The 23,342-nt window shown below is 38.8% G+C and overlaps 1 protein-coding gene across 1 annotated transcript; it reads right to left on the bottom strand.

Annotated features, from left to right (window-relative positions):
- Window positions 1–205: 205 nt before the first annotated feature.
- Window positions 206–21,909, bottom strand: myo15aa (myosin XVAa). Its single transcript, XM_055152543.1, is given in 64 exon segments — window positions 206–547; window positions 626–766; window positions 1,049–1,182; window positions 1,489–1,622; window positions 2,827–2,960; window positions 3,040–3,200; window positions 3,270–3,366; window positions 3,450–3,527; window positions 3,604–3,698; window positions 3,779–3,909; window positions 4,000–4,082; window positions 4,162–4,235; window positions 4,311–4,383; window positions 4,456–4,519; window positions 4,596–4,685; window positions 4,781–5,012; window positions 5,423–5,497; window positions 5,577–5,688; window positions 6,603–6,744; window positions 6,833–6,951; window positions 7,021–7,136; window positions 7,223–7,298; window positions 8,362–8,421; window positions 8,511–8,626; window positions 8,699–8,816; window positions 9,066–9,161; window positions 9,997–10,142; window positions 10,216–10,252; window positions 10,331–10,468; window positions 10,557–10,615; window positions 12,238–12,361; window positions 13,672–13,763; window positions 13,872–13,984; window positions 14,068–14,259; window positions 14,345–14,417; window positions 14,738–14,928; window positions 15,001–15,236; window positions 15,317–15,412; window positions 15,500–15,630; window positions 15,792–15,873; window positions 15,949–16,002; window positions 16,103–16,187; window positions 16,271–16,446; window positions 16,542–16,659; window positions 16,745–16,869; window positions 16,940–16,985; window positions 17,073–17,227; window positions 17,307–17,384; window positions 17,473–17,598; window positions 17,680–17,811; window positions 18,304–18,399; window positions 18,488–18,611; window positions 18,692–18,750; window positions 18,839–18,952; window positions 19,037–19,198; window positions 19,275–19,388; window positions 19,475–19,538; window positions 19,616–19,719; window positions 19,979–19,984; window positions 20,107–20,197; window positions 21,244–21,318; window positions 21,444–21,553; window positions 21,629–21,692; window positions 21,830–21,909. Coding segments are annotated over 64 exon segments (6,921 nt in total). The 3' UTR covers window positions 206–445.
- Between the last annotated feature and the right edge of the window lie 1,433 nt (window positions 21,910–23,342).

The raw sequence follows: 23,342 nt of genomic DNA, 5'->3' as shown, positions 1-23,342 counted from the left end.
GAGAGCAACTCGAGGGGTGCTCGATTTGAAGCGCGGGGTACACCGACTAAACGCACACACCCTTTGATACAAGAAAATAAACGTGAGCCTACAAACGGGTGTTCCGCTGCATATAATGAAACGAATGTATTTTAATATGAACATTTTGTAGTAAAATACAGAAATATACATTTAGGAGAAACAATAACAAGTAAACAAGGCACTATAAAATTCATTTTACATTTTACCCTAGATACACATTTTTATATACAGCCTTTTTCCAAATCATATTTACAGATTAAATACACTTTAAGTTAACTAACCTGTGCAAAATAATCTAATTTAGTGAATTAGTGAATGCAATAACTCCTCTCCTTCATACATATAAACCAGAGGCAAATTTTGTGAATGATAATGCACTTTTAAAATATGAGTCTAGTTTAGAGGTAGATATGCAAGAGATGTGCTACAGCAGGGTGATCTCACTCGGGGGCAGGGTAAGTCTCTTTTCTCTCACTGACAGCAGGTTTTCCATGTGCATTGCAATGACTCGACATAACTCCAAGCCCTAGATGAAAAAAGTAACAAATGTAGTAGACCTGAATGAACACTAAAAGGAACAATACTTCTACATTAAAACATGTACCTGCTCTAGCTGCAGCTGTGTGATCCTCTGATTTAACAGGTCTCCAATCAGGATATCGACATACGGAAAACTGGAGCCAGAAGTGGGTCTCTGGGTCCGGGTTGATTGGACTTCTTTCAGAGGGAAACGCACCATAGCCTCCTAGTTTTAAAAGAGTTACAATATGATTTTTTAAATGTAATAAAGTCAAAAGAAGAGGTGTAAAAAACGAAAATGTTGCATGCATGTATTAGTATCCAAACTAAGGATGTCTGTGTAATCCCTGTGTAATTCTGTAAATTTTGTCCAGTTTTGTCCTGAATTTTTCTTATGAAGAGTTGTAGATGGTCATCATAAGTCCAACAGGGGGTGCCAAATTCCTGACCTAAAATATATACGAACTTCTATGTAATATTTTATATACTGTGCTAAAAGTTTTCTTACGTGAGTATCTTTGTGGAGGAAGTGCAGTCCGTTCAGATTTACCGCCAGGATGCAAGGGGCTTGGACAGAAGCAGAGCTGGAACTCTGAATGTAGAAAAACGAGGAGCCAAACATCGGGAAGGCACTGACCAGGCCTGAGGATAAAGAAAAAGAAATGATATGATGAAGTTCATACAGTTCACAATCCTTACTGCTATAGGGATTATACATTTAACTAATCAGTATATAAAATTCAACTAATATTGTATAGGTAAGAAACAATGGGGTGAAAGAAATGACAGAAAGTACAGCTGGATAAGAAATCAGTGGATCAGGTCATGTGGACAAAATGGGAATTATGGCAGAAAAAGAAAGATAACATGAAATTGGTGGAGGAAAAAGTATAGCATTTGTATTAGTCTGTATCTCCACTTTCTGACTCAAAAGAAAAAGACATTTACCCAAAAATTGAGCTCTGGCCTGGTGTGGGGTTAATGGCTGGACATGCTGCATGTGCTGAGTCACCATGTTCAACCAAGGCTGTGAACCTTGTTTCGAGTAAAACTGTGGGGGGACAGACTCCTGCACGTCGCGGCTGCAGAAAAATCCAATTACAGTAAAAAACACAAAACCAGGAATAAGAGTAGGCACAAATTTTTAACTTTAACAGTGGTTCTCAAACCGTGGTACAGTTTGGTTTAATTTATAGCAGCACTGTGTGACATTTCTGTTAAAGGGTCCGCCACCTGCTTGTCACCATTAGGATTGTGGTGGATACCTCTGCCACAACTCCACAGTGTCAGTATTATTTCATTTCATTTTATTTCAGGTACATAATTTAATTCATTTATTTAGACTTATACTCTAATTTGGGTGCACACATTTTAGTTAATATAAATCTGAATTATATACTTACACTTGTTATTTTTCGTTTTGTTCGAGTGGTTAGACGGAGGACCTTTGGCAGACCATCAACGCCAAACAAAGGGGGGAGCACTGTTTAATTTAGTTTTACTAAGTTTGTTTGTCTAGTTTGTTTTAAGGTCACTTTATTATCACTTATTTTCTGTATTATACTTGTTTGCCTTCTTGTTACTTTGATTAAGTTAGTAGTTTTAATTAATTATTTAGTGTAATTCCCCCCTCTTGTGTTCAGTTTTAGTTGGGCCTCATGTATTTAAACACCACTGTTCTTTGTCTGGTTGGGTTAGTTTCGTTCTGTTCAGTGTGATTTATATTTCTCCAGTTGGGCCTGTTTTTTTTGTTAATGATTTACCTAATTTGAGCCTTTGTTAAATTACATTTGATTTTGAATTTATTAAATTCAAACAAATTTTTATACCTTGTCTTTGCCTTTCTGTTTGGTCCGCTACAAAGATCTTGTTGGTTTGCCTGGAATACCACATTATGGCATTATTATACATTATTATACCACCAGGCTTTGTTACAAGTCAGAGGCATGTCCACGTACAGTAAGAAGGCATGATTTTCAAGGTATTTCTGAGTAATAAGACTCCTGTGAATGAGCAAATTCCAAATATACATGTTTAATTCCATACTGCGGAACATTCCAGGTAAAGCATCTCCAAGGAGTAAAGTTACATAGTGCAAGTTCATATTTATATTCACATTTGGGTTAGTCCTCACTGTCATCATGATCATTTTTCACCTAGTTGAGCTATTTAAATGAGAAACTGCCATTGCTTTTGATCGAATTGTGCTTTTCTTGGGTCATACTTGACGTGAAAAGTTTAAAAACCACTGGTCAAGGGTTTTACATGTTTAAAATATGTGCTTACAGAGTTGGCAGGTAGATGGTATCTTTGGCACGATGCTGTAGGGCTGATAATCTTGCTATCTGCTGAAGATGCTGATCAGTCACATTACTTTGAGGGACCACACTTAACAAAGCTTTCAAGTAGTCTGGCAACACCTAAAACAGCAAAAAAATAAATAAAAAATCAAGACAATGCAACAGAAAGTATTCCAACGTAAACATTTATAGCACGTACCTGGTTGTAATGCATCATGACATAAAGCTCATTGTCCAGCTTTAGCGGTAAACTCCATATGACTCTTCTGAACCACAGACTGTAGTTGGCATCCACCGTCTCTCCTTCGGTAGTAATATCAAGGATGTACTCGCGCTTGTTTAGGGGCCGCACATTCTGACCTATATAACGCAATGGAGTGCAATATTAAACATCAGAACATCAATGATTCATTTGTTTGTCTTTTATACCTTTGTGCGTGACTAAAAAAACAGCATATTCATCCAAAGCTTCCTCCCTGTGCAGCTCCATCTCAAAACAAAGCTCTTCAATGACATCCAAAGCAACCTAAAACAAGTTCCGTTAAATAATTAAGGTATTCATCAAAAATCATTTATTATTTATATCAGAATGTGGATCATGTATCATACAGAGCATGTCTTGATTTTTAGGTGTCTCTCAATCCCCCCAGGCAGCAGGAAAAGTTGCCTCTTGGAGCTCCTCCCTGCCTGCAAACCCACAAAACAAAAAGGAAATAAATTAGAAATGACTTGAGAGGGAAAAAAAACAAAAAAGCGGACATACCAGCATAGCTTTGATTTCCATGTTGTTTGGATATTGGATACGTCCACCATACTGGAAAGTTCTCCGCAGATTCTGCTCACAAGCCTTTGCAATACCTATAACAAACACATAGTAATCACTGTACTTTAAGAATCTGCCCCTATCCTATTTCAATTTCTGTTTGTTTTTGTTGTACCTTGGTACTGAACACCAGGACCAGAACATGCATCCAATAGAAACTTCATGAGGAAAGGCTTCATGACGTCAGAGCAGCGATGAAAAGCTGTCAGAATGTACAGCAGCCTCCACCCCTTCTGACAGCTTTCCCTAAACCCACAAATACAAAACAAAAATCTTCAGAATGCACATTTTTCTTGTGTTTTGAGGTCAGATATTGTAATGAGTTGTTGTTCTTACGGTTTGGAGCTGGTGTTGGCAGTAACTTGCTTCATCACTTGGCAATATGCTTCATCCTTTATCAGGCCATGGTCCCCACTTAGCTGGTGACAATTTATTAATTATTTTGTGAATTATAAGTATATAATTAGAATTAGAATAGATTTTATAATTACCAATTACCTTCAGAATAGTGGTAACGACCTCCTGTTCTGTCAGGCCTTTTAGTGGATAATCTCCCATAAACTTCATTATGGCTGAACATTGAACACTGTTTAAAATTCTATTCAGCTGTATTCATTGAATTTCTATTTTTAATACACTTCACTCACCTAAAAAGATATCTGTAGCCACTCGGTTCATTCCACTGTCAGAGAAGTCGATCAGGGATTCATGTATTGGGGACTAATAAAATAAGGGCAACATTAACACAGATTATAAGAGGCATATTCAGTATGTGTAAAAAGTCTCGTTTACCTTTGAGAATTTGACCATATCTGCTGGGTCTCTAATCTCCTTTCCTTTCTTGGCTTTCTGATCACTGTGGGCAATTCATAAAACAGTTTAGTTGTGATTTAGTGACATATGTTGTTGAAGCAGGTGCATTTGCATCTGACCTGTTCCTCTGCGCCTCTCTGAAGTACTTCTTGGCAAACTCAGACATGTTATACTGACTGCTGTGCACAGGCAGATCATCCAGGTCACTGCTTTCTACAAACATCTCCGCCTAAGTAGATCAAGTTTATATTTATTAACGTGAAATTTGTTATGTAGAAAGCCAACATACTGTACATCATAATACTGTGTTCATGAGTAAAAAATGTTATGGACCTCAGTGGAGATGTCAAGCTCATGAGCTGCTACTGCTGAACCCAACGCCACAGCAACAGCAGCAGATGCAGCGACCCGCCCCTGTCTGTCCCGAGGTTCCACTCTCTCTGGAGGCAGCACCAGAAAGTCTGGGGCAGCCACAGGACGCACATATTCACTGGGGAACACTCCTGACTTCCCAAAAACAGCTCCAAATCTCCATCCTATAAGCCAGCACAGAGAAGTTGTTGAACAACTAAAGATTTACTGCATGAAATGTCCAAATAATTACTGATTTATTTTGCAAACATTTTGTACATATTTCCCACAGGTGTCACTGCTATAATTAGTGGTGGTCCTCATATATTAACATCAAAGCCCGAGGTTACAGTCATAAAGATTTCCTATAATGGATATTTGGGGTAATGGAACTAATAGTAAGTACCAGTCAGGTTCCTTTTTTATCCATTCTTACTCATTTCATGTTTGTAATAAGGGTTTAAATAAAATGTTTTTAAAGCAAACATACATTTCAATAGCTTATTAAAAAGCATAGAATGTGAGCAAAACCGAGGAGAAAAGCACAGCACAGCAAAGCCGACACAGCCCTAAAAGCACACAAACACAAACCCACCAAACTCTGGAGTGTCCCTCTTTAACTCCTCTAGAAGCATGACCTTTTTTCTTACTATGCAGCCGTAAGACTTGCCTGAACAGACAGTGACAGAAGCAGAGCGTTAAGCAAAGAGAAGCATTGGACAAGCACCAATAAGAAACGTGTGTCTCACCAGCGTCAAGGCCGTTCATGTTCTGGAGTTTGATGATGTCTCCTTTGTGGAAGCTGAGGAGATTCCTGTCTTCAGTGATGTAGTTTCTTACAGCTACTACATACTCGGAATCCTGAAAAAACAAGATTATTTAAAAACTTGGAAATGACAAAACAGTAAAATCAAATGGTATGAACCTCACGGTACGATATTTATTGCAATATCGTGGGAAAGCTCACGATATAGAGGGGAGGCTCACAATTAGGGATGTAACAATATCTAAATATCTCGGTACGATATTTTCACAATATATATCTCAAGGTACGATATTTATTGTGATATTTTGTGGAAGCTGCGAACAAAACTGTTAATATGCAACTTTTTCCTCTGAAAATGCCTTGACAAAACTTAACCCAAAAAACTAAGACTTAAAAGTACTTAGAACAGAACCATTTCTTCATGTAGTCTGCACTGAAATGAAGCAAAGGATTATGGTCTATGTAGTTCCCTCTGTCTTTTGCTCTATTGCTGCACCATAATTCTTAATTTAAGCAAAGAGACTTGTAATTCAATATATTGTGAGGGTCCACGATATTATTGTGAGAACTTTGATGATACAATATCACAATATTTCAGTTATTGTTACATCCCTAATACCAACCATAATCACATAACCAAATCACATTCATAAAAAAATATTGTTTTGGTGACTTATACGATTGTGATTGTGAAGGTGAAAATGACTCCCAGATTGGGGACACAAGGCAGTTTTTTCTTATTGGTTACATGATTATGTCTAAAAGGAAAATCAATAAACATTGAACCTAAACTTTTATACTGATAAGGCAACTGAACACACTCTTACAAAAAATGCAGACAGTACAATGATAGTCAATAATAGTAAGCTTACTCACATAAAAATATAGGCCCTATATACAGTGAGGTGAGGTAATCTGAAGCCACAGCTAATATTTCAATTATTCCATCTATTATTGTTTTGTTTAATAAATTATGTTTTTAATTGTTCACATTTAAAACTTATCTGACCTTCTTAAGCTCTGTGAGGAAATAGTCAATCATGTGTTTGACTTGTGGGGCTTTGGCAGAGAACAGGATCAGCTTCTCGTTGGTCAAGTTGAACTCCAACATATTATTAGACGGAATGGATACAAACAGGATGTCCGAGTAACTGCAGAGGAAGTGAGGCACAAAAACAGGAAGGATGTGAGACAAAGAGATCAAAGTTCAAAACATTTGGTCACCCGAGGGTCAGTCACCTGTACGGTCGTAGTACTCTGAAGTAGTCTGGGGCATTAGAGCTGCTCCTCACCATCTTCAACAGTTTGATGCCTTTATGAGAGACGGAGAGCACTTGTACCCCTGTTCCTACACTTCCCTGAAAACATGCACACGTATTTAAGTTTAAAGCGTATGGTTTGTTTAGCAAATGTAATGATAAACTCACAGAAGCTGGGAACAGTCTAGAAAAATAAATCTCCCATGAATCTTTCGCCATCGTAACCACTTTCTTCTTCACATTGTCGTCATGCTTTTCCGATGGTTGATCTATTTTGTGTTGAGCTGTTGTGGGAAAAATTACAATAATAAAGGAAAGTTTTTTTGCTTTTTTTTTTTTTAAACTGAGCCAAGAAAGGAACTGATTATACCAAAAAGATCTCTCATCTTCTGTCTCTCCTCTTGAGTGATACGAATACAGGCCTCTGATTGAGTATCATGCACAACCTATGCAAAGATAAATATGGAAGCAAAACCATTAATCACCATAGAACAGGGGTGTCAAACTCAAATCCACAGAGGCCAAAATTAAAAACTGGGACTAAGTCGTGCGCCAAACGAAATATTTATTGAAAAATTTCCAACATCTGCATGTTTTCTCTTCTTTCAAGATATGTAATGTTAAACCTTATCTTATTAAAATAAATGTTTCATAATAGTTTTGCTTAAACATTGAATCCAAAACAAGAATAATATAAAATAATAATAACATTTTAAATAAACAATGTCTCTATAGCCTACCTGTAGCTTTTGAACTCCTTTTATTTATTTATTTATTTATTTATTTTTTCAAAAGGCAACAACCAGTCAAAAATAACAACTTGCTTCAATGAAAATTCAATCTTTCAACTATGAACAGTCAAAAGTCATAAAGAAAACATTCATCCAAGCTCAGTTTGCTAGACTATGATTTACTCGGATGCACATGTGTCCAAAGTAGATACAAATACTTGACATCTCTTCTTAAATAAAAGTTCATCAAAGTAGTAGTATTAGTAGTAGTATTAACGGTGCATGCACTATACTGGCACGGTAGCCGGCAGGCCACCTCTAATACATATTTGATATGAGCTCACGGGCCAAGTATAATTATATTGCGGGCCATATTATCTGCCATAGAACACTGATTCACTAGCTAGGACCACGCCAACAACAACATAGTGTGAAGAAGTTTATTGATAATGTACGAAGTGGGGCAGAGATGGCTGGGTTGAGACTATGGGTGGGGGCTCCGTCTCAATCTGCAATTGGCCCAGTCGGAACGGGACCCCCTTGTACAGGTCTTATGACTGAAAGATGAACAAAATAGGGGATGGGAAGGTGGGGTCGAGTTAGCCGAGACAAACTGGGATGATGGGAAAGGCTGCTACATATAGGCTTCTGGGAAATTAGAGTTGAGTTGTGGTTCGCTGGTGAGAGGAGAGGGTGGCTGAGGCGTGGTCCTGCTCCTGAATCTCAGTTAATCATATCATTAACTACATATATAATAAATCAAAAACAGAATTATCACCTGTTTAAATAACATATCCAAAACCAGGGGGTTGTTGAATGTCTCTTTAGGATAAAACACCTGCAGACAAAATTTTAAATTAATAATGGTAACTTGTTCAAGAACTTTTAACATAATATATAAATTCAAAACTAGATCAGAAGCAATACCTCTTTCCTCATGTAGAGTTTCCACGGCACATTGGTGTAAGTGTAATAATCCTCACTGGTCCGACTGTGGAGTTGAGTCTGAACGGCCTCGTCTTCAATAGGCAGCTCTCTGGAGACTGGATAAACAGAAGAATAGTGCAGATTTTGCTTGTTTTTGCTAATCTCCCACACAGTTAACATGAGCTCACCTGGAGGAGGGGCGGGGCTGACAGGTACAGTAGTGATGCCATTAGATTGTGCCTTGGTTGGTTTTGTGACTTTTAATCCATCTTCTTTTTGTTGAGTGGGTGATGGTTTTCTTGGAGTCTATAAGAAAAACTATTTTAGGCTTGCTGTGCTTTGTGCATATGTACAGTAAATAGGAGTAAAATAGTGATAATTGGAATATTTGTTAATAATATTGTGTATTTTTTGTGGTAGGCAAATGTCCAGTAACATGACTGTGTGATAGTTAGACAAATTGTATTATCTGATTTGACTGCAATGTTCTAAACCCCTTTATTTAATGTATGTAAATAAGCAAACAATAAATGAAAGAAAAAATGTTATATATACCGGTTGTGGTGGGTTTGCCATCTGGTCTTTGAGGATCTCCATTGCTTCATCGTGAGGGTCTGGCTTTTTTGTGAAACCCTTCCCATCACCTTTTCTAAAATAAAAAAAAAAATCACAAAAACATTAAGCTTTACAAAACTCCTTTGTACGAGTGATTGTATTAATACTTTGCAGCTGATGTCATTAACATTTCCTGGGAGTGTGACGCTGACTGTAGACACTACTTTGTCAGAGGCGTTGTTAGGCTTTAATCTGATGTTTTTTTTCCACATAATCTGACCAAAAAAAACTAATTTAGCGGGAAATGCAAGGGGTGATCTGATATGTGTGTTAATTCCCTCTCAAATAACATTACAGTCACAAGCTACCTAGCACTGGGATCAGCCCTATGTTCCCTTATTTCTAAGATTTTTCTCAAAATTAAACTCTAAATCAAGTCATTTTTATTTTTATACTGCATTTACAGGGATGATTCAGAGCTATTTCAACCTAGGATCCTTTGCACCGTGACCTCTACATTACAATACTGGACAATAGTTTGGGAGTAATTGACGACCAAATTGGGAGAAATGGGGATAAATTCTGATCCAAATTGATGATGAAGGAAATGTGGGAATTTAGAGCCTAATTTTGGAAGGAAAAAAAAAAAACTTAGAAATGAGGGAACATAAGCACGCTACCCTAGCATTAGCCAACAGTTTTTCAATTAGTCACACTCAACTTTTTGTTGAAAATCAAAACAAAAGAACATGATCGCTTGTATTGATTAGAGGCTGCTGAAAATATGTTATTTAAATCCACTTTGTATTTTCTGTATCTTAAACCTCATCAGGCTGTGTTTACTGATGTGTGGCCATGGCAACATTCCAACATTAGAGATAGATGTATAACACCCCCAGCGTGATGTTACTGCAAAGTATCAGTAGATCTTTTGCGTAGCTGACCCAGCGGAGGTGGTTGAGCCCGCTGGCTGATGCTGTTTGATGATGTCTTTGATGTCATGGCTGGGCTCCATGCGCTGCGTGTTATTAGGACTAGAGCGCACCACATCCTCAGGAGGAGGACCGCGTGTTGGACCTGGACAAAGATTAATACATGGTTTGAAAATGTTCAGAAAACAACAAAAATAAGCAATTTTTCTCTAGCATACTTGTCCTCCTGGTAGGTGACCCTTCACTGTCTTTTGTCTGCAAACATCAAAGTGTGAAATGGTCAGACTGTCATAAGAGCAGTCAGTGTAATATGGTTGAATATTGTTTACTGACAGGGCTGGCTGTGTAGGAGCGCTGTGGAGAGTACGTGTGATGGTGAGTGGGAGGTGACTGAGGAGCTGGTGTAGCAGGAGGAAAGGATGACAACATCTGCTGCTGAATTGCCATGGCCTGCATAGTCATCTGCTGAGCCTACAACAAAATCATAGCATGAATATTTTTTAGAACAAATAAGTAAATAATAATCCTCGTTATTCACCATTTGAAGATAGTAACATACCAAGATTATAGCTTGCTGGTTGATGATGGCTTGCTGCTGTTGTGTCAGCACTGTTTGTTCTGATGCAGACAAAACACATTTATGACAAAAAATATGAGTGAGGCGAAAAAAATATGAGTTCTATAAATTGTGTTCTGAGAAGGGTTCTATATAAGGGTAATATAAAAAATATCTGCCTTATTTGATTTTATACAAGAAAGTTAATTGCAAACTCAGTCTGATGAATAGAATTAAATAATTATTGAAACCATTTCATGTTATCTGAAATAAAATGTGGTATATGGGCACAGAAATGTCTGAAGAATAAGAAAATCTGATGCATTGCTTTAGGAAAAATGTGTTTGGGATGGCTGCTGAAGAGGGTTAAGCATTGATTAATAGGGTTGGAATTAAATGTTCATCAGTGTATTCAGTAATGATATAGATACTGGTCAAGGCAGACATAAATTAAGCAAAGATGGGATCTCAGATTTTAGTTAACCCAAAGACACACAGTTTTAAAGGTTTAACAAACATTATCTTGCCAGTGTATTTAAAAACGATCACACATACAAAACACTGTTCATTCAATTAAATCATTTTGTGAAGAGCACGTCACCACGCCTTCAGGCCAAACATGCAGGACAACCTGGGTTTGTACCTGGCACACCTGACATCACAGGTAACCCAGGGACTACAGACGAGGAGGGGAGGGCACCCATTCCTGACAGCCCAGGCACACTACTGACATCAGTGTCCAGGACCTGAGCTGCCGCAGAGGGGCGTGCTCGGGTGGGTGATGAGGAGGGAGAGACATGAGAGGGAGGGGTGTCAGAAGTGAGAGTCCTCTGGCGGGAAGGCTGTGGTCTGTTGTACTGGTGGTACTGGGGCGGCTCTGGCTCCGGTGGCGGCTGCTGTTGCTGTTGATGGTATTGTTCATGGTGGTGGTGGTGGGAGGGGATTGGCATGGTGGGAATGGGTGGCATCATTCCTCCTGCTACTGGGAGCACTGGCACAGCTTGAGGACCCACAGGTAACAACTCAGTATTAGTGATCAATTAAGCTTCTAAGCTTTAAAACTTTTATCAGATTTTAATTGGTCTGGTCCCTGCCTTTTCAAGTTGATATCATCAAGATCATAAACATAATTAAAAAATAAAGGAATTGTATATGAAACAGTATGATATGCATAGTATGTTTACAATATACAAAAAAATTATGTCTTTCTCCTGTAGACATTGTTTGGAATATACCAAAAAAGCTATCTGAAATGATCTCTCTAGTGCACAAAATGCTACAAAATGAACAAATTAGTTAGCCAGGTTTCAAACTACTGGATCACTTGCTTCAAAGAAGAGTCAGAAGAGAAAGAAGGAGACAGACAATGATAGATCCCTATGAGCCAAGGTTAAATGAGTCATCTGTGGTTACAGTGAATGACTGCCCATACATTATGGATGTAGCCAGACTGCTCATTACAGCCTCTAAGCAACAGATTAAGTTTGGCCAGCTGTATAACTGGCCCTTTACACCTTACACTGTGCTGCCTGTTGAGTATCATCAGTAACAAAACACATTACATGGATTAAGTTGAACAACCAATAACTTTGTGAAATTAATGACAAATTCGGTGTAAACTTGTGGTTTTACAATTCATTGAGCAAGCTAAATATTTTAGTGCAGAAGAAAAACAATCCTACGCGTTTACCTCCGGGGTGTATTCCTGGTGGGTACGGCCGAGTGGGTGCTCTGTTTCCTCTCTCCTCCTCTGTGATGCCAATACCACCTCCTCCTTTCATTCTGGCTGACAAAGATCTTTCCATCTCCTGAAGTGCACACATATATTTCATTACATAACACAGAACGACTGGGAGGAATTTAGCTGCACTATTCTCTTATAATAAATATTATGTTTAATTTTAGTTTTAATTGTTTTTATTAAAAAGCACATTGAATTAGTTTGTGTACAAATTGTGCTTTACAAATAAACTTGCCTTTCATAAAATTTACAAATTACCAGTTTTTTTGCAGTAAGCTGCATTGGTTAAGATTACTTTTCACATTAAATAACATATTTTCGAAAACTAAACCCTGTGAGTGCTGGCTGGGTTTAAAAACATTTGTTCCATTTGTGAAACTTATCCTCCTAATTAATCAGATGACAAATCGATCACACCAAACAGAATAACTCACTTACTTACAAAACGTATGTCTAAATTTGATGTCATTTCATATCAAAGGTCCTCAAAAATATATCCACAAAAAGCCACTGTTCCTTGTGTGGTTCATACTTCTTCAGTTTAAAACACTTGCTCATGTACTCTGCCTGCTGTACAAGTCAGATACGGTATGAGGCTTGGTAACCCAATCATCCTTCTAACCGGGTGATAAAGTCTGTTCCATTCATACACCTACACAGGCAAGGTCACGTGACTAACCCGTCTATCATCTCTTTACTCCATTCACATACAGGGAGCTTAACTGGACTGGACAAACACACATCTAAATACTTGCCAGATTACTGTTATACTATCTGCCATCGGTGATACCTATAGCTACTTCAGTAACATAACACTAGGCCAGTACAGCTAAAATGGCATAGTATTGAAAACATTATAAGTTTGTTTTATTAAAAAGAAAACATCTGAGGCATTCCGATTGTGTAGATATGGTCTGAAGAAGGCCCACACTGCCGAAACACGTTGGCTAGTTGGAGTGCCTGATTTTTTTCTTTTTAATGTTTATAAGTGAAGTTTTCCCATTGTGGTCCTAATGAGCACCTGGCCTCTCTAAAACGTGTTTGTTTTATGTTTTTTTGTTTTGTTTTGTTTTTCAGGGGACATGAAAATAATGTGTGCAAAGGAAGCATGTAAATAAAATTGGTAGGAAAAGTAATAATACAAATGTAGGCCTCAAATAAGTGGCATGATACTTAGAATAACATATCGCTTAAATTGTCTCTGAACTTTAAATTTGAGTTTACAACTTATTATGATACAAAACTTGATGAGGCACTCTATGTTGCAAATATTAAAAATATAACATCTGCTTCTTAAAAATGAAAAGAAGAGGTTTGGGGCAGCATAAAATTTACAAAGGAGGAAAAACCTCAATAGTCTATAGTAGGTGTACTTACTGCACTACTATCGGACAGAACCGGGTCAAACAGAGAGTCCAAATAGCGGTCCATGCCTCTCTGAGTTTGACCATCACTGAAGCCGTCAGATTCTGTTGCCAAAAACACATATATATATATATTGAAAAATACTGCTAATTTTAAAACACACTAGCTACTTTATATTGTTTAACTTAGAAATGTATTTGCAAAGTATGCACCATGACTGTAGTAACCATCAGAGTCCGGCAGGCTACGAGCTGGTCTACTCCCACCTGGGGCTGAGAAAGGAGAAATTTCTTCATCTGAGTCAAAGCCACTGCCAACCATTGCACTGAAAGGCAAACAAATGTATATTATTTTTAAACATTTACATGCATTTCTTTGTAGGTAATTTTTATATTGTGTAGCTCTTACAGGCCAGCATTAGCTCTGATTTTTGTTGGGTCGTCTGTGCTGATTATGAAGTAACTCTTCTGTTTGGGAAAGTGAGAGGGAAGCTCCAGGTCTGCAATTAGGTCCATCACATAATCGTGTCCAGCCAGCTCAACCCACTGACCATGCTCCTTCATCAACACTGAGCTCCCCTTCCACCAGTCAGACACACCCCTATAATAACATGTCATTCAAAAGTCATTTACAAATAATAGTAACTGCATGTGCCCAAATTGCTTTTTCAAAACTGTCTTGGCACCTGTGTCTCAAAATATCTCCCGCCAAGTCCTCCCCACTGGTCCATGAGTGAACCGGACATAAGAATGACCCACCTGAAAAAAACAAAACAATATTTCTGTATAGTAGTTAAATTTGAAATGTTTTGACATGTGGAGTTTAAAAGCAGAGAGCCGATATCACCTGATCCTGACAGGCAATAAATAATCAATGACTTTGTGGAGTAACTGATACCCGCATAAGTGCTTGTGGCAAACCGAGTACTGGAGTTGGAAAAGACTGTTTACTAAATATGATATGACAAAATACGTTTAACAAGACACCTGCATTGTTCTTGGATAGTAAGTGAGACTCAGAACACCTTTTAAAAGAGCATAAATTATAACGTGGTTTCCATACTGCTTGCGTGGCTCACCGTCAAAGCAGTGCACGTGTAGCGCCATGTTGGCCTTCTTTCTATTGGCCGTCCACTCCAGCAGGGACAGCGGGTAAGTGCGGGCGGTCTCTGTGCCATCTCCAGAGCTGAACTGAGTCTTCTGACCACCCTGGATCAACCTGTGCTGCAGCATGGCCTGGTAACCAGCAGGGGCATGGTCAGACACAAACCTGGCGGGAAAAAGCTGTATTAGCAAAAATCCATAAAGGACAATTTTCTTTTAAACATATGAAATCTCCTACTTGAGCAGATATTTGTCCATCTTGGCAGAAGGGGTAAAGCTGCACACACATCCCAGCAGCAGCAGCCAGCCTCTCTCAGCGTTGTCAGGGTTGATGTTTCTCCAAACCTGGTTGACCACCTGAGCAAAGATCTCATCGCGAACACCTGGTGAGACAATTCCTCTCTGGATGATGTAATTCCCAAACATATTCTCCTGGGCTCCATTCAAATGAGGGTCCCCCATGAAGCGTAATACCTTGCAAATGCAAGATTAAGAGGAGATAATAAACAAAAAGAGGAGAGCATTTAAATTCTATAGTGCAGACCACACATTACCATAATAAAGAGCTGGAGAGCTTCTTCTTTAAGATCCTCTTCCACTCGGGTTAAAGGAGTCTCCAAAGGGGCCATCAACATACCAAACTTTGGTTGCTAGAAAGAAACATAAAATATATATAGCAGCATGTGATACAAAGTGTGTAAAGCTTGGTTCACAAGAATATTTAAACAAAAAGTTACCTTGAAGTGAATCTGTACATAGCGATAGAAAGTGAAATTATTGATGTCCAAAGGCAGAGTGAGTTGAGTTTGTTCCTGAATATGAGGAGCCTGAAGGAGAGCCAGACAGTCCGAGTGCAGCTCCCTTCTGGCTGGAGACAAACAAAAATAAAATGGTACAGGATGTTAAAAAACCATTGGATTTGAAAAATAGTTCTGTAACATGTACTGTTCTGTTAAATATATCCAATAGCTGTATCAGTCTAATTTATCACAAATTCTTTTATAATGAGACATATGCATCTACATTAACCTCCTGCTGTCTGCAGCAGCGCGCCAAGCTCTGCAGGGATCACCAGGTGTGTGACATTAACCACCTCCCGTTTGGTCAGCTCCTAAAGAAATCAAAAATATTATTGACTGTTATTGACTATTCACTGTTTTCCAATGTCCCTTTTTTTTTTTTTTACCAATTCTCTTTTCCGTCTTTCCTCTTGTGCCCTCCTTTTTGCCTCAAACCTTCTCTGCAAATACATAAAATAAAGCAACGTTAATTCAAATATAACACATTAAAAATGTGTCTGATTTGTGAATTATCATCAGAAATGATATTTCTTCATGTACCTTGATGTATTGTTTGCGATTCACATACATATGGATCAAGGATCGGAAACGAACCAGACTTTCTCTCATTTTCATATAGCGCTTCCTGGAAAACCAATCATCATTTACATTCACATCTGCACACAAACATGTTACTTTATAGTGAAGCAATAATAAGCAGTGAAGTACCTGGCGAGATAGCCTCTGCAGCGGGCCTGGAGCCGGATCATTTTGTTGCGGAACTCTTTGTAGCGTTTTCGGACGAAGAACATGCGAGTGTAGCGCTGCAGAGTGAGAGCAGCGAGGTGACGGGAGCGCTCTCGCTTACACTCCAACAACTGATAAATGTCTTCTTTCAGAAAGATCTAGAGATTAGAGGCACAAGTCCAGCAAATATTAGATTTAAATAAAACCCCCCACACACATGTATTTCCTCGTGTAAATGAAAAATAAGACTTGCCTTTGTGACCCCCACATGGTATAAACCCGGTCGGAGAGGGCACAGTTTACTCAACATTAGCACACAGTTCTCTCCACTGGCTGCAGGAATCTGATGCACCCCCACCAGAGACTTGTACCTTCACAATAACCAGAAACATAGGATTAGATTTTAAAAAAAGGGAGAGAGAGAGTTGTGAATAATTCCACATATATGCATAATACCTAAAGAGAAACACATCAAATTGCATTCTGATAGGATATCCCTCTCTCCGGATCCTAATTGTCTCTAGGATACCAGAATGTCTAAGCTGGTGACTGACCAGTTCATCTTCAAACACACTTGGTTCCTATAAAAAAAGCTGGTGAACTCGCAAATAAAAAGTAAATTAAACAATATATAATGATCCAATACACTACCTTCAGATTATTTGGCTTAATACAGCGCACAAAAAAAGGATTGCACCTGAACAATAAAAAGCAACAATAAAGAAATGTACACTTCAAACAAACTTCAAACTAAATTCTAAATTGTTAAATAAATGTCCCCTACCTCTCCATCTTCTCCACCAGCTCCAGGAGGGATTGCTGGAACTTGCTGCTGACTGTGGAAGCTTGGTATTTTCGTGTGACTGTGCTGCTCTTCCTCTTGTGACCCTTTTGTTGGCCTATGAGCTCCTGGTGTGCCACAAAGATGTTGGACACCATCTACACACAGGTATCACACATTTATATGACCCAGTTACATTTGAGTTATGCACTGTACACATGTTAACCTTAGATTTACCTTGTTCTTGCTTTGAATGAACAGATCAAGAACATCTTGCCGGACCTGGTCATAGTTCTTATCAAGAAACTTATGAACCTGAATCAAGAACAGAGAAAATTACAAACAAAAAATATTTAATATACCTCAACCTCAAAAAGATGAATGAATACGATGTGACTACTACCTGATAAGTGACCCGGCCAGCGTAATGTTTGATACTAAACTCAGGAGTGGGCATTTTTGGCTTAATGTACAGTGGGTTGTGGACGTGGTGATAATGACATTTTTGTAGAAAGGTGTGGTCTGTTGCCTGACAAGCAATTTCAATTAAATATTATTAGTATGAAATAAAAAAATAAATTTTCTTAAGTTTATATTTTTTTCTCTCTACCTGTGGAAAACAGCTTTGATCATCTAATATTCTCAATATCCCATGAGGCTTTGCAGCAATAAGGTCAATGCAGGGTTGGTTGTCACTGAAAGGAATGTCTTGCCAAGGGACTTGTTCCCTGCTATATTCTTCCTGAAAATAAAAACAAAAACTCATTAAAGCACAGTTTTGCTAAATTATTCATGTTATAATGGTGTTAGCTTCTCAAAAACATACCATGAGTTTTGTTTCATTCACACATATTTCAGTAATCCTTCATTATTAGTGTGTCTACATCTCCAAAGCTCAAAATGTTCTGTCACATCATGTAGTAACAGTTTTCAAGTTAACAGCTCCTTTTACCTTTACCAGGACTAAAATTGACAAAATCATTTGAGTGACCACATATGGCATTTATAAACACAGTGGAGCCCTTCCTATATTACCACAAAACATCACAAGGTGGAACTGTGTTTTCTGTCTGAAAGAAGATCTCATCCTAAATATGTAGGGTTTGTATGTTAAACAAGTGTGAATGAAACAATACTCCAGATGTGTCTTTGATGAAGAAACAACATGGTGTGTAATATGGGCCCTTTTGCGTAAAAGAAAATCAGATATGCATGCAATAACTTGTTTTATTACCTGTTCTTCTCTGAAAATGATCCGATTGAAGAAAAATTGCAGGTACTCATTTGCATAGTTGATACATAACTGCTCAAAACTGTTGAAGGCCAAGTCCTGTTTTAAATATTTATTAGATTGAAATTTAAAGGCACACACGCACACACAAATAATAATGACATTTTTAAACTGTATTAAGTCGTACCTCAAAGCCATAAATGTCCAGGATAGAGATGGAGAGTGTGTGTTGATGGGGGTACACCTGAGAGTTAATCTTCTCAGTTATCCAGTGGAAGAGCAGTGAGTACAGGATCTTGGCAACTGCATCTCTGAGACCAAAGAAACGGACTAAAGCTCAAATGGCTAATGATAGCACCACCTGAAGCTGTCCAAATGTGTTCTTTTTTACCTGGCATCAATAGCACTCTCTACAGTAAGTGGTGTGAAAATCCTATCCCTCATAGTGTCCTGAAATGTGCAAAAAGAACATGATTCAAACAATCTGACATCATGTGTAGTACAAGAACTAACAAAAATGGACCACTGGCATACAGACCGTGACTTTGTATGTGATGGCTTTCTGCAGCCCTTCAGGGGAGATTTGTAGAAGCTCAGACACCACTCTGATCTCTTGGGCACTGATCACTGTCGCCACCTCCTGGCCATCAGCCTACAATGCACCAGTAAACAGATGTGCCATTTAAACACAAGAGGCAGCATTAAATAGTATGACAAACCAAATAGACATACTTACGTCATGTCTTTGAAAGAAGATGTTGCCCAGGTGCAGAATAGAAGCGAGAACTCTGAAGATGGAAGACTGGTCCTCAGGAGCAAAGTGAAGGATTTCCATGGCAGCTACAAGTCGACGGTAATCTTCTGCATCATTTTTTCCTGTAATCCCACAATCCCCTCCCTTTACAAGAAGCAACACGATACATTTCAGACAGTTGTTCCTAAACTTTGTAAACTGTAGATGTGTCTAGGTGTACCTGATTGAGGTAATAGTACGTCTCAGCACCCTGTAGATAGAAAGCTCGCTTTTGTTGTGATGGAAGACCTGCCAGCATCTCGTAAAAGATGTGATAGTTCCTCTCATCTTTGGCCTTGAAGAACAAGTACATCACTTCAACATGAATAAATGACACACAGCATAAAGTTACTTAGGTAAGCCCCAGACAAAGTATGTTACCTGAAAGACAATACGAGACTTCTCCAGCAGATACTGGGAGGTTATGGCACCACTGATCACTCCGCTTAAATAAAATAAAGAATATATAAAATATAAGGTTAGTGGGAAAAAAACTGTAAACATGTGTTTTATTACACTTACTTTTCTAAAAACACTTCAATGTATTTTCCAAAGCGACTTGAATTATCATTTCGCACAGTTTTGGCATTTCCAAAAGATTCCATCAGAGGAGCTGCCTCAAGTATCTTCAAGGGAAAAGGAGAAAATAACACTTCAAAGAATCATAAAAGATTTACTGCTACATGTTACTTAAAAGACAACCACTCCAAAAAGGGAAAAAAAAGAATAAAGCTATAAATTCTGAAAGTGACTAATGATAAATTTTTAAAGCAAACAAAAAACAATAACAAAAAATTACAAGCAAAGCAATCAACCACTATAAACAGCTACAGCTCTACTAATTACAAGTGGAGAAGCACAAGTCATGCAATGGGGCCACACTACCTCAATCTTTGATGAGTCAGGTGAAAAACAAGTTAAAAATAAGATACAAGTTTAAATGTTTTTTGTAGGTTAAATATATTAAGCTAAGTATAACAATGTTTATAATGTAAAAGTCAACATGTACATACCTGTTGTGCAACATTGCTCGTGTGCTGAATTGCTGCTAGGTAACGAAGGACTAGTTTTGTCGCCTCAGTTTTACCAGAGCCACTCTCTCCACTAAACCAAAAATATATACGAAAAAAATTAAATAATAATATTATACCATCTTAGGGATAATAAACAAGTCATTAAAGCGTTTGACTTTACACAAGCTTAATTTAAAGTTCATCTAAATATTAGGCTGAAGTGATTTCCATTTGTTCATTGAACTGCTTGAAAGACACACCTGTTGTATGCTACTAACATCTTAATACTAAATACCATCATTATGGAAACATAGCCAAGGAGAGGAACGGGGCTGCATTGGTGTTTAAGGACATTGGCACCTTGGCCACATTACAGTATTAGGTTTCAACTCACGGGCTGTGAAGCTAAAAAACTGGGCCATTATTGGTCACTGTACACCAGACCTCAGTTACCCCTTAACATGCGCTCACGATCACATGTACACGTAGCAGGCGTGCACACAGTACACACATGATAGAAAGCTGATCTGCTACTGGCCTAGACTGTGCGGAGTTTTCCTTACAGGCCCTTCCACACTGAGCCACACTGAGCTGCATTGTGCATGTGAGCCATTTGTGGGCTAATTGGAACAGCACATGTTTGTGTACAGGTGCACATGGCTGTACTTCACTGTATATGATTACATCTAAGTGCAGCCCCAGCAGATTTGCTTACAGTTTCTATATGCATGTGTGCTTTTCTCATTCACGAGATCAGTTTTTGACAGACGTCTGATAGACAGAGTACGGCAGGAATGAGAGATGACTCTGTATTAAGTTTGCTGGCAAGTAAACCACAGACAGAAACTCATGAATTTGCAAAGACAAAGTCAACTGGAGATGGAAAATGTCCTTAGTTCCATTCACATGTCTACACAAGGTTAAACCCATGATGTACAGTGTACTGACTGCAACTTCACTCTCTCCACAAGCCCAAGCACTATTATCTTTGTGGACTATGTATTATAATAATGTTCTGTAATGTAATCCTTTATATAGTAACAGTACAAAATGTATATGCCTTCCTAATGATATGATCATTTCATGAGCCTCAGTACATTTTTCAAATGAAGTACACAATCACAGTGAGAAGAATACCTGATTATTATGACCTGGTTGTGATTGGCATCCATCAGTTTGGAATAAGCAGCATTTGCTATGGCAAACAAATGCCTGGAAACAAAAATTAGAATAGGAAAAACAATTGTTTCCAATTTGTACATAAAATGTAAGATGGAAACCATTTTAACTAAGATCTCAGAAGTTATAATTACATTATGATTAAAAATCAAACTTACGGAGGGTTCTCCCCAAGAGCATGGCCCTTGTAAAGTAGCACCTTGTCTGTCCCATAGATGTTGTACATCCTATAGGGATTCACTGACACCAATATACTCCCAATATATGTCTGTCAGAAAGAGTGTTAAAAACAGATCATTAGCCAATGTCTTTAGAGGAGTGTAGTATATGGAGTGTTACTTACATAAATGAGCTCCCTCTGAAATCTTGTCTTTATGTTCAGCAGAACAGCCTCTTCATGCATCTCCCTGTATAACACATCAAAACAATATAAACACATAACAGATCAATGTGGTTTAAGATATTTCTATTTCACGTAAGCAGTCAGCTGGCTAAGTGATAGAAATCTGCAGGTTTTTAAGAGTGAGAGCCCAGATCAACTTACTCTAGTTGTGTCATATCCTCCACACCTTCCACTCTTTTTTGCCGCTGAGTCACAGATGACAAGCTTCGGATAGAGTACATCTACAAAACATACACCTACAATAAATAATTCATTTTCATCATTTATTTCACTTAATGCATTCATATGATTTTATTTCTCTGAGTTCACCTAAAATATACTTTCCAATAATGCAAATGCATTACAAATATTACACTGAGATTTGCTGGTGTACCTGATACAAACTAATCACTGATATGTCCTGAAAATGCATATATATGCTATTCTAAATTTAAACAGTTTGAATGTATTTATTCATTTATGTTTATTTTACCTTATCATACCAGTTCCCCTCCGGTTCTCCCTCCCTGCTCAGATTCCACTGTCCTTGATCCTGCCCCATTTGTCTTTGTACTCGGGAGTCGTGTGGGATCAGGAGCTCCCCATCTCCATACATTGCCCACTCATCTTGCATTTCCATCCCGTCCATTCCTGGACCATGAGCCCAGTGCTGTCCAGGCCCTGCCCCTTGGACTTGTGGAGACACTATGGCATATGAAGGCAGGCGATATGACGCCCCCCGCAAGTTAGTGTTTAGTAGGGCACCAGAGAGGTTAAGGCTGCGGGGTTCTGGGGTTTTAGGAGCACCTAGCCTGGTCATTATATTGCCTTCAGGAAGACGATATTTAGCTTGGCGAAGGTTTGGGTTTTTGGACAAAGCATTCGACAGGTCAAAGGAACGGGAGTCTGCAGCTTGCTGCCTTGGATTCATTAGGGATCCATCAGGCAAGCGATACGTGGCCGACCGAACATTCTGATTGCGTAGGGCATTGGAAAGGTCAAGGGAACGTGATCCAGATGTGTCACTAGAACCAGGTTGCCTTAGGAAAGAGGTATCTGGAAGTTTGTAGGATGCCCCACGCAGGCCTGTGTTTAGTAAGGCACCAGAGAGCATTGGCCCTGAGGGGGGAGGGGGAGTAGGTTCATTTCGTGAAAACAATGATGATGCACCAGGGAGCTGAAACTTTGCCATCCGCATATTAGCATTCATTAAGGCACCAGATAACCCAGGGGAGGACACAGCACTTTGAGGAGTTGGTTCCTCCCTTCCCGGACGAGATAGAATTGAACCATCGGGTAATCGGTAAGAGGCCATTCGTAAGTTAGAACTGAGAATAGAAGAGGAGAGCATGGGAGAAGAGGGAGTGACAGGCTCGGACACAGGCTCCTCTCTTGAGACTAGAGTTCCATCTGGTAGACGATATGTGGCTTTTCGGACATTGGGGTTTAGCAGTGCAGAGGAAAGCATTGGTGACATAGGGGAAGGAGTTGGTGCAGGTTCTGTTCTGGTAACCAGTGATCCATCTGGCAAACGATATGTAGCCTGACGCAAGCTGGGGTTAAGCAAGGCAGATGAGAGCATAGAAGAGGAGAGGGGGGAAGGAGCTGAAGTAGGTGCAACAGCAGGTGCAGCAGTGCTCTGGGGCATCCTCAAAGTGCCACTTGGAAACCGGAA

The sequence above is a fragment of the Boleophthalmus pectinirostris genome, unplaced genomic scaffold (genome assembly GCF_026225935.1).
Source record: "Boleophthalmus pectinirostris isolate CB_2022bp ecotype Guang Dong unplaced genomic scaffold, ASM2622593v1 HiC_scaffold_17, whole genome shotgun sequence".
Lineage (NCBI taxonomy): Eukaryota > Metazoa > Chordata > Actinopteri > Gobiiformes > Gobiidae > Boleophthalmus > Boleophthalmus pectinirostris.
Note: the sequence above shows the minus strand (reverse complement) of the source record. Positions and strands in the feature narration are given on the sequence as shown.